The 12,686-nt window shown below is 39.2% G+C and overlaps 1 protein-coding gene across 3 annotated transcripts in view; it reads right to left on the reverse strand.

The window, feature by feature from the left end:
• The window catches only part of POLQ (DNA polymerase theta), a 158,364-nt gene that overhangs the window by 20,816 nt on the left and 124,862 nt on the right, over positions 1–12,686 (reverse strand). For all 3 annotated transcript variants that reach the window (XM_046001419.1, XM_046001420.1, XM_046001421.1), the window contains one exon: positions 2,977–3,101. In XM_046001419.1, the coding sequence (XP_045857375.1) occupies positions 2,977–3,101 (125 nt within the window). The remainder of the gene's footprint in view (positions 1–2,976; positions 3,102–12,686) is intronic.

A 12,686-nucleotide genomic window follows, 5' to 3' on the forward strand; every position in this document is an offset into this window, starting at 1 on the left:
AAATGCCCATCAATAGAAAAATAGATAAACTGTGATATATTCACATAATAGAATTAATTTATTACACTATAATAAAAGTTACTCCAAATGAATGACTTACCTATGCAATTTTGAGTGAAAGAAGCTAGATGTAAGAATATATACACATGATATAGAAAGAGGTCAAAAATACATAAAACTATAGGTTTAGAAATGACGATAGCAATTATTCTTGGGAGGGCTGTGGGTAGTGATTAGGAACCATCAAGGGACTTTCTATGTGACTTGAGTAGTTGCTACACAGGTGTAGCTCTGTGATAATATACTGAAATTTACATTTGTTTCCTGTATTTTCCCAATGTGTATTTTTCAATATAATAAGGGTTTAAACAAAAAGTAAAACCAAACCAAAACCAAAATTTACCTCTGATTATGTTTATTCAGAATTCGGAGGGTTTGAATTTTCTTTCTTTCTTTCTTTCTTTTCAGTAACAACATAATGAATCAGTTAAAACTTTGACTCCTAAGGTTTGGCATGAAAAGGTTTACTCTCAGAGAGCCCAGATATAGACCCTCAATTCTAGGGTCAAATAATCTTCAACAAAGAAGGAAAAAATATACATTGGAAGAAAGTCTCTTCAATAAATGGTGCTGGGAAAATTGGACAGCTATATATAGAAGAATGAAATTCAACCATTTTCTTATGCCACACACAAAAATAAACTCGAAATGGATAAAAGACCTCAATGTGAGACAGGACTCCATCAGAATCCTAGAGGAGAACATAGGCAGTAACATCTTCGACATTGGCCACAGCAACTTCTTTCAAGATCTGTCTCCAAAGGCAAAGGAAACAAAAGAGAAAATGAACTTGTGGGACTTCATCAAGATCAAAACCTTCTTCATAGCAAAGGAAACAGTCAACAAAACAAAAAGGCAACCCACGGAATGGGAAAAGATATTCGCAAATGACAATACAGACAAAGAGCTGATATCCAAGATCTATTAAGAACTCCTCAAACTCAACACACACAAAACAGAAAACCATGTCAAAAAAATGGGTAGAAGACATGAACAGACACTTTTCCAAAGAAGACATACAAATGGCTAACAGGCACATGAAAAAATGTTCATCATGATTAGCAATCAGGGAGATTCAAATCAAAACCACATTGAGATACCACCTGACACCAGTTAGAATGGCCAAAATTAACAAGACAAGAAACAACAAGTGTTGGAGAGGATGTGGAGAAAGGGGTACCCTCTTACACTGTTGGTGGGAATGCAAGTTGGTGCAGCCACTTTGGAAAACAGTGTGGAGATTCCTTAAGAAATGAAAAATAGAGCTTCCCTATGACCCTGAAATTGCACTACTGGGTATTTACCCCAAAGATACAGATGTAGTGAAAAGAAGGGCCACCTGTACCCCAATGTTCATAGCAGCAATGGCCACGGTAGCCAAACTGTGGAAAGAACCAAGATGCCCTTCAATGGATGAATGGATAAAGAAGATATGGTCCATAAATACAATGGAGTATTATGCCTCCATCAGAAAGGATGAATACCCAACTTTTATAACAACATGGACGGGACTGGAAGAGATTATGCTGAGTGAAATAAATCAAGCAGAGAGAGTCAATACATGGTTTCACTTACTTGTGGAGCATAAGGAATAACATTGAGGATATTGGGAGTTAGATAGGAGAAGTGAGATGGGGGAAATTGGAGGGGGGAGACAAACCATGAGAGACTGGACTCAGAGAGAAGCTGAGGGTTTTGGAGGGGAGGGAGGTAGGGGAATGGGTGAGCCTGGTGGTGGGTATTATGGAGGGCACATATTGCATGGAGCACTGGTTGTGGTGCATAAAAAATGAATTTTGGAACACTGAAAAGAAATAAAATGAAAAAAAAAGAAAAGGCTTACTGTCACAACTTTAGGTGCAAAAACATTAATTTTCAAAAACTTACAGGGTTCATTTACATATATGACTCTAGCTACCATTTTTCATAATGTAAATCCAAAAAAACATAACTCCTGTTAGATCAAGTCTAAATTTTTCAGGCTGCCATTAAAAGCCTTCCACTAGCTGGCTCCATTTGACCAATAGAAAATTATCTACCCCTAAGTGACAACTGATTTAGAGATATGGTAAAAGCCTGATAAATATTTGATATCTGCTTATATGGGAGCCTACAGAGTGAAGAAATAACAAAAAGCCAACTATTCCTCCATGGTCCCTAAGAGCATTAGTGCTCTGAAGGTTTTCAACTCCAGACAGAAGTTCAGCAGTATGGGGCTGGGAATTTTCAATACATACAATGTGTAGTGGGCACTGAAATGCAAAAGTATGGGAGAAGATGAAATACAAGCAGTTTAAACAGGAAGATGTGGACTATAATAGAAATTTAAATGTTCAGATGCATAGAATACTTTTGTGGATCCAATGATTTCAGAGTTTTTAATAATAATTTGAATACATGCCATCAATAAATACTTAAAATGATGCTAAAAAACAGCCTTCTTCAATATTTTGGATATCCTAATAACTCTCTTGAGTCAGTGCTTTTAAAACAAATACACAAGTAGAATGAACCAAAAATGAATGAACCACATTTAATGATTGGCTAATCTCTAAAAACATTGGCAATTTGGTGTGGTATGACAAACTGGTATATGATAACTAAAAAAAGAACAACAGATGTAAAAATTAAATTTATAACTTATTAGCAAAACAACTAAGTAACTGGTTTACTGAAAAAGAACATCTTTAAAGTATTTGAAGAATTACTAAGTGAACCCATATTTACATTAGTCTCCTAAAGACTGTGTTCAGCAAATACAGGCATGAGCCATCACTTCAAAATCCTTAGTGAAACAGAAGATCCAATTAATACGTTATTGATCCCTAAAAGGAAAATCACCTTTGATTAGTCTATAGAAAAAGTATATATGCCATTAAAATACTAAGTTAAAAATCCAGAGACATTTCAACATACGTGAGCTTTATGATAAGGGTTGTTGTCATTGATTCCTGGTAAATATCTACGCCTTCCCAAAATGGTCTGAACAAACCCATTTCTTTTACAATTCTTCATTGTCTTTCTCATGAAATGATTAATGCCTACAAAGAAAACACAAAAATAATTATAACCAAAATCCATTCTTAAGCTCATTCACTAGCTTCAATATAGTGAAATATGCCAAAACCCTCCATGATTCTTCAAATCATCAAAATTTCGCATATAAACTTTCATTCCCTTTTTGCATATAAACTTTTCATTACCTTTTTGTTTATATGCAAAACTTTGCATATAAACTTTCATTTTCTTTTTGAAGACTCAGAAAGTTAGATACTAAAGGGACTTTTGAAATGACGTACTCTAACTCTATCACGAAAGGAAAACATGAAACTAAACTCCAGAACAACAGAGCAGGTACTAAAACCTAGGATCTTAAGACTATTCCATGGTATTTTCACAGGCTTCTTCTATACTTTGATTATGTTAATCTTTTACTCTTTAGTCTTACCACTTCCAGGCTTAAAACATTAACAGCTCCTTGTTAGCATTTAAGCTACAATCCAAATAGGACCTCACTGCAATTAATACACAAATAATAAATTCTTCATCAGGAATATATACAATTCACTTCTTAAAAGTTTAAAAAGACTATGTATAGTATACTATTGAAACACATTCATTTCCCTATACCAGCGTTCATCCTTTGCAATATAGGCTCATTATTATTTCCTATAGATCTTCAGGGTGGGTATGATGTTCCAGGCCAGCCAATGCCTTCACTGTTCATTCCTGTCTCTGAGTTAGAGAAGTCTTCTCCAACTGATCTTTTTTTTTTTTTAAAGATTTTATTTATTTATTTGACAGAGAGAAATCACAAGTAGGCAGTGAGGCAGGCAGAGAGAGAGAGAGAGAGAGAGAGATGGAAGAAGGCCCCCTGCTGAGCAGAGAGTCCTATGTGGGACTCGATCCCAGAACCCTGGGATCATGACCTGAGCTGAAGGCAGAGGCTTAACCCACTGAGCCACCAAGGCACCCTAACTGATCTATCTTTATTCATATGTGCAGTCTCTGCTTTCTCACAGCTCTGCTCATCCTAAATAATAAACACTAATAACTCCTAACTAAAACACCTCATTTGAGGATTTCCGTGTATGGCTGGGACAGAAGATTCATTTGAGGAGACTGTGGGTGAAAGGAAGGGGAGAAAACCCTGCCAACTGAAGCTGTTGGTGATATTCAACAACCAGCATAAAAATTTTAGAAAGCAATAAGGCTGTCACCTTTTTCTGTCTAAGAATTACTGTGTTATTATTGAGAGAAGAGCAAAGAAAATGATGAGATTGAAGAGAATGCATCTCTACAAATTCTCTTACCTTATGCTTGTCAGAGGCCCTCAAATATTCAGAGGCTGAAAGAACTACTTTAAAAAAAGCAAACAGGGGGAGGAGGCAAGATGGCGGAGAAGTAGCAGGCTGAGACTACATCAGGTAGCAGGAGATCAGCTCGATAGCTTATCTAAACATTGCAAACACCTACAAATCCAACGGGAGAGCGAAGAGAAGAAGAACAGCAACTCTAGAACAGAAAATCAACCACTTTCTGAAAGGTAGGACTGGCGGAGAAGTGAATCTAAAACGACGGGAAGATAGACCGCGGGGGGAGGGGCCGGCTCCCGGCAAGCGGCGGAGCAACGGAGCACAAAATCAGGACTTTTAAAAGTCTGTTCCACTGAGGGACAATGCTCCAGAGGCTAAACCAGGGTGAAGCCCATGCGGGGTCAGCATGGCCCCAGGTCCCGCAGGGTCACAGAAGGATCGGGGGTGTCGGAGTGTCACAGAGCTCGCAGGTATTACAACGGAGAAGCCGGCTGCAGAGACAGAGCCGAGGACTGAACTCTCAGCTTGGGGTTACTTTGAACTGGTCGCGGGCTGGGTGAGCTCGGAGCGCGGCTACAGGCTGGGGATACAGGAGTGATTGGGTGCTGTCCTCTGGGGGCGCACTGAGGAGTGGGGGCCCCAGGCTCTCGGCTCCTCCGGGCCGGAGACTAGGAGGCCGCCATTTTCATTGCCATCCTCCGGAACTCTATGGAAAGCGTTCAGGGAAAAGAAGCTCCCCAAAGTGAACCCGAGCCGATTACTTAGTCCAGCTGCCGGTAAGGGTGGTGCAATCCCGCCTCGGGCAAAGACACTTGAGAGTCACTACAACAGGCCCCTCCCCCAGAAGATCAACAAAATATCCAGCCAGGACGAAGTTCATCTATCAAGGAAAGTAGGTTCGATTCCTAAAACAGAAGCGCAATTCCAGAGGAGGAGAAAGCAAAGCACGGAACTCATGGCTTTCTCCCCATGATTCTTTAGTCTTGCGGGTACTTCAATTTTTTTTTTCTTTTATCAATTTTTTTTTCTTTTTTCTTTTTTCTTTTTCTGCTAAATTTTTTAAAACTTTTACCCTTTTCTTTTTAACGTTTTTTGACTAGCTTATCTAAATATATATATTTTTTCTTTCTTTTTTATATTCTTTATTTGTTTTATTTTTTAAATTTTTTTCTTTCTTTTTCTTTTTATCCCCTTTCTCCCGCCCACAATTTGGGGTCTCTTCTCATTTGGTTACAGCGCATTTTTCTGGGGTACTTGCCACCCTTTTAGTGTTTTATTTCCTCCTTCATATCCTCTTATCTGGACAAAATGACAAGGCGGAAAAAATCACCACAAACAAAAGAACAAGAGACAGTACTGAAGGCTAGGGACCTAATCAACACAGACATTGGTAATATGTCAGATCAAGAGTTCAGAATGACGATTCTGAACATTCTAGCTGGGCTCGAAAAAGGCATGGAAGATATTAGAGAAACCCTCTCTGGAGATATTAAAGCCCTTTCTGGAGAAATTAAAGAACTAAAATCTAACCAAGTTGAAATAAAAAAAGCTATTAATGAGGTGCAATCAAAAATGGAGTCTCTCCAGCGATATGTAGAAGAATGAAACTCGACCATTCTCTTACACCGTACACAAAGATAAACTCGAAATGGATAAATGACCTCAACGTGAGACAGGAATCTATCAGAATCCTAGAGGAGAACATAGGCAGTAACCTCTTCGATATCAGCCACAGCAACTTCTTTCAAGATATGTCTCCAAAGGCCAAGGAAACAAAAGCAAAAATGAACTTTTGGGACTTCATCAAAATCAAAAGCTTCTGCAAAGCAAAGGAAACAGTCAACAAAACAAAGAGACAACCCACGGAATGGGAGAAGATATTTGCAAATGACAGTACAGACAAAAGGTTGATATCCAGGATCTATAAAGAACTTCTCAAACTCAACACACACAAAACAGATAATCATATCGAAAAATGGGCCAAAGATATGAACAGACACTTCTCCAACGAAGACATACAGATGGCTATCAGACACATGAAAAAATGTTCATCATCACTAGCCATCAGGGAGATTCAAATTAAAACAACATTGAGATACCACCTAACAGCAGTTAGAATGGCCAAAATTAGCAAGACAGGAAACAACGTGTGTTGGAGAGGATGTGGAGAAAGGGGAACCCTCTTCCACTGTTGGTGGGAATGCAAGTTAGTGCAGCCACTTGGGAGAACAGTGTGGAAATTCCTGAAGAAATTAAAAATAGAGCTTCCAGATGACCCTGCAATTGCACTGCTGGGTATTTACCCCAAAGATACAGATGTAGTGAAAAGAAGGGCCATCTGTACCCCAATGTTTATTGCAGCAATGGCTACGGTCGCCAAACTGTGGAAAGAACCAAGATGCCCTTCAACGGATGAATGGATAAGGAAGATGTGGTCCATATACACAATGGAGTATTATGCCTCCATCAGAAAGGACGAATACCCAACTTTTGTAGCAACATGGACAGGACTGGAAGAAATTATGCTGAGCGAAATAAGTCAAGCAGAGAGAGTCAAGTATCATATGGTCTCACTTATTTGTGGAGCATAACAAATAACATGGAGGACATGGGGAGATGGAGAGGAGAGGGAGTTGAGGGAAACTGGAAGGGGAGATGAACCATGAGAGACTATGGACTCTGAAAAACAACCAGAGGGTTATGAAGGGGCGGCAGGGGGGTGGGGTGGGGTGGGAGGTTGAGGAACCAGGTGGTGGGTAATAGGGAGGGCACGTACTGCATGGAGCACTGGGTGTGATGCCAAAACAATGAACACTGTTATGCTGTAAATAAACAAATAAAAATAAATTTAAAAAAAAAAGTGAAAAAAAAATGGAGTCTCTCACTGCTAGGATAAATGAGGCAGAAGAAAGAATTAGTGATATAGAAGACCAAATGACAGAGAATAAAGAAGCCGAACAAAAGAGGGACAAACAGCTACTGGACCATGAGGGGAGAATTCGAGAGATAAGTGACACCATAAGACGAAACAACATTAGAATAATTGGGATTCCAGAAGAAGAAGAAACAGAGAGGGGAGCAGAAGGTCTATTGGAGAGAATCATTGGAGAGAATTTCCCTAATATGGCAAAGGGAACAAGCATCAAAATCCAGGAGATGCAGAGAACCCCCCTCAAAGTCAACAAGAATAGGTCCACACCCCGTCACCTAATAGTAAAATTTACAAGTCTTAGTGACAAAGAGAAAATCCTGAAAGCAGCCCGAGAAAAGAAGTCTGTAACATACAATGGTAAAAATATTAGATTGGCAGCAGACTTATCCACAGAGAGCTGGCATGATATATTCAGAGCACTCATCGAGAAAAACATGCAGCCAAGAATACTCTATCCAGCTAGGCTATCATTGAAAATAGAAGGAGAGATAAAAAGCTTCCAGGACAAACAAAAACTGAAAGAATTTGCAAACACCAAACCAGCTCTACAGGAAATATTGAAAGGGGTCCTCTAAGCAAAGAGAGAGCCTAAAAGTAGTAGATCAGAAAGGTACAGAGACAATATACAGTAACAGTCACCTTACAGGCTAATAATGGCACTAAATTCATATCTCTCAATAGTTACCCTGAATGTTAATTGGCTAAATGCCCCAAACAAAAGACACAGGGTATCAGAATGGATAAAAAAACAAAACCCATCAGTATGTTGCCTACAAGAAACTCATTTTAGACGCGAAGACACCTCCAGATTTAAAGTGAGGGGGTGGAAAACAATTTACCATGCTAATGGGCATCAGAAGAAAGCTGGGGTGGCAATCCTTATATCAGATCAATTAGATTTTAAGCCAAAGACTATCATAAGAGATGAGGAAGGACACTATATCCTACTCAAAGGGTCTGTCCAACAAGAAGATCTAACAATTTTAAATATCTATGCCCCTAACGTGGGAGCAGCCAACTATATCAACCAATTAATAACAAAATCAAAGAAACACATCAATAATAATACAATAATAGTAGGGGACTTGAACACTCCCCTCACTGAAATGGACAGATCATCCAAGCCAAAGATCAACAAGGAAATAAAGGCCTTAAATGACACACTGGACCAGATGGACATCACAGATATATTCAGAACATTTCATCCCAAACCAACAGAATACACATTCTTCTCTAGTGCACATGGAACCTTCTCCAGAATAGATCACATCCTGGGTCACAAATCAGGTCTCAACCGGTATCAAAAGATTAGGATTATTCCCTGCATATTTTCAGACCACAATGCTCTGAAGCTAGAACTCAATCACAAGAGGAAAGCTGGAAAGAACCCAAATACATGGAGACTAAACAGCATCCTTCTAAAGAATGAATGGGTTAACCAGGAAATTAAAGAAGAATTGAAAAAATTCATGGAAACAAATGATAATGAAAACACAACAGTTCAAAATCTGTGGGACACAGCAAAGGCAGTCCTGAGAGGAAAATATATAGCGGTACAAGCCTTTCTCAAGAAACAAGAAAGGTCTCAAGTACACAACCTAACCCTACACGTAAAGGAGCTGGAGAAAGAACAAGGAAGAAACCCTAAACCCAGCAGGAGAAGAGAAATCATAAAGATCAGAGCAGAAATCAATGAAATAGAAACCAAAAAAACAATAGAAAAAATCAATGAAACTAGGAGCTGGTTCTTTGAAAGAATCAATAAGATTGATAAACCCCTGGCCAGACTCATCAAAAAGAAAAGAGAAAGGACCCAAATCAATAAAATCATGAATGAAAGAGGAGAGATCACAACTAACACCAAAGAAATACAGACAATTATAAGAACATACTATGAGCAACTCTACGCCAACAAATTGGACAATCTGGAAGAAATGGATGCATTCCTAGAGACATATAAACTACCACAACTGAACCAGGAAGAAATAGAAAACCTGAACAGGCCCATAACCAGTAAGGAGATTGAAACAGTCATCAAAAATCTCCAAACAAACAAAAGCCCAGGGCCCGATGGCTTCCCAGGGGAATTCTACCAAACATTTAAAGAAGAACTAATTCCTATTCTCTTGAAACTGTTCCAAAAAATAGAAACGGAAGGAAAACTTCCAAACTCATTTTATGAGGCCAGCATCACCTTGATCCCAAAACCAGACAAGGATCCCACCAAAAAAGAGAACTACAGACCAATATCCTTGATGAACACAGATGCAAAAATTCTCGCCAAAATACTAGCCAATAGGATTCAACAGTACATTAAAAGGATTATTCACCACGATCAAGTGGGATTTATTCCAGGGCTGCAGGGTTGGTTCAACATCCGCAAATCAATCAATGTGATAGAACACATTAATAAAAGAAAGAACAAGAACCATATGATACTCTCAATAGATGCTGAAAAAGCATTTGACAAAGTACAGCATCCCTTCCTAATCAAAACTCTTCAAAGTGTGGGGATAGAGGGCACATACCTCAATATTATCAAAGCAATCTATGAAAAACCCACCGCAAATATCATTCTCAATGGAGAAAAACTGAAAGCTTTTCCGTTAAGGTCAGGAACACGGCAGGGATGTCCATTATCACCACTGCTATTCAACATAGTACTAGAAGTCCTAGCCTCAGCAATCAGACAACAAAAAGAAATTAAAGGCATCCAAATTGGTAAAGAAGAAGTCAAACTATCACTCTTCGCAGATGATATGATACTATATGTGGAAAACCCAAAAGACTCCACTCCAAAACTGCTAGAACTTGTACAGGAATTCAGTAAAGTGTCAGGATATAAAATCAATGCACAGAAATCAGTTGCATTTCTGTACACCAACAACAAGACTGAAGAAAGAGAAATTAAGGAGTCAATCCCATTTACAATTGTACCCAAAACTATAAGATACCTAGGAATAAACCTAACCAAAGAGACTAAGAATCTATACACAGAAAATTATAAAGTACTCATGAAAGAAATTGAGGAAGACACAAAAAAATGGAAAAATGTTCCATGCTCCTGGATTGGAAGAATAAATATTGTGAAAATGTCTATGCTACCTAAAGCAATCTACACATTTAATGCAATCCCTATCAAAATACCATCCATTTTTTTCAAAGAAATGGAACAAATAATCCTAAAATTTATATGGAACCAGAAAAGACCTCGAATAGCCAAAGGAATATTGAAGAACAAAGCCAAAGTTGGTGGCATCACAATTCCGGACTTCAAGCTCTATTACAAAGCTGTCATCATCAAGACAGCATGGTACTGGCACAAAAACAGACACATAGATCAGTGGAACAGAATAGAGAGCCCAGAAATCGACCCTCAACTCTATGGTCAACTAATCTTCGACAAAGCAGGAAAGAATGTCCAATGGAAAAAAGACAGCCTCTTCAATAAATGGTGCTGGGAAAATTGGACAGCCACATGCAGAAAAATGAAATTGGACCACTTCCTTACACCACACACGAAAATAGACTCCAAATGGATGAAGGACCTCAATGTGAGAAAGGAATCCATCCAAATCCTTGAGGAGAATGCAGGCAGCAACCTCTTCGACCTCAGCCATAGCAACATCTTCCTAGGAACAACGGCAAAGGCAAGGGAAGCAAGGGCAAAAATGAACTATTGGGATTTCATCAAGATCAAAAGCTTTTGCACAGCAAAGGAAACAGTTCACAAAACCAAAAGACAACTGACAGAATGGGAGAAGATATTTGCAAACGACATATCAGATAAAGGCCTAGTATCCAAAATCTATAAGGAACTTAGCAAACTCAACACCCAAAGAACAAACAATCCAATCAAGAAATGGGCAGAGGACATGAACAGACATTTCTGCAAAGAAGACATCCAGATGGCCAAAAGACACATGAAAAAGTGCTCCACGTCACTCGGCATCAGGGAAATACAAATCAAAACCACAATGAGATATCACCTCACACCAGTCAGCATGGCTAAAATTAACAAGTCAGGAAATGACAGATGCTGGAGAGGATGTGGAGAAAGGGGAACCCTCTTCCACTGTTGGTGGGAATGCAAGCTGGTGCAACCACTCTGGAAAACAGCATGGAGGTTCCTCAAAATGTTGAAAATAGAACTACCCTATGACCCAGCAATTGCACTACTGGGTATTTACCCTAAAGATACAAACATAGTGATCCGAAGGGGCACGTGTACCCGAATGTTTATAGCAGCAATGTCTACAATAGCCAGACTATGGAAAGAACTTAGATGTCCATCAACAGATGAATGGATAAAGAAGATGTGGTATATATACACAATGGAATACTATGCAGCCATCAAAAGAAATGAAATCATGCCATTTGCGACGACGTGGATGGAACTAGAGCGTATCAAGCTTAGTGAAATAAGTCAATCGGAGAAAGACAACTATCATATGATCTCCCTGATATGAGGACATGGAGAAGCAACATGGGGGGGGTAGGGGATAGGAGAAGAGTAAATGAAACAAGATGGGATTGGGAGGGAGACAAACCATAAATGACTCTTAATCTCACAAAACAAACTGGGGGTTGCTGGGGGGAGGTGGGATTGGGAGAGGGGGAGGGGGCTATGGACATTGGGGAGGGTATGTGTTATCGTGAGTGCTGTGAAGTGTGTAAACCTGGCGATTCACAGACCTGTACCCCTGGGGATACAAATACATTATATGTTTAAAAAAAAAAAAAATTTGGAAGGGGAGGCGAACCATAAGAGACTATGGACTCTGAAAAACAACCTGAGGGTTTTGAAGGGTCAGGGGTGGGAGGTTGGGGGAACAGGTGGTGGGTAATAGGGAGGGCACGTATTGCATGGAGCACTGGGTGTTGTGCAAAAACAATGAATAGTGTTACACTGATAAAATAAATAAAATGAAAAAAAAAAAAGCAAACAAACAAAGGGAAGGTTGGGGCGAGGCAAAGCAGGAAACAGATTCTCAACTCTGGAGAACAAACTGATGGTTACCAGAGGGGAGATGGGTTAGGGATGGGTGAGTAGGGAAGGGGATTAAGGAGTGTACTGTGACGAGCACCAAGTGATGGATGTATGAAAATGTTGAATCACTGTATTGCACACCTGAAACTAACATTATACTGCATGTTAACTAACTGGAATTTACATAAGAACAAAAAAATCAATCCTGTTATACAGTTTACATACAGTAGAAGTAACCCACTTTAGGTGGTTAGATGCATTTTAACAAAGGTACACTACAAGATATGAAACATTTTTATCACCTTTACAGTCAGCCCTCCATTATCAGCCTCAAACTCTCACTGATCTGCTTTATAACACTATATCTTGGTCTTTCATGGTCTTAAAA

This window comes from Meles meles, chromosome 4 (assembly GCF_922984935.1).
Source record: "Meles meles chromosome 4, mMelMel3.1 paternal haplotype, whole genome shotgun sequence".
NCBI lineage: Eukaryota > Metazoa > Chordata > Mammalia > Carnivora > Mustelidae > Meles > Meles meles.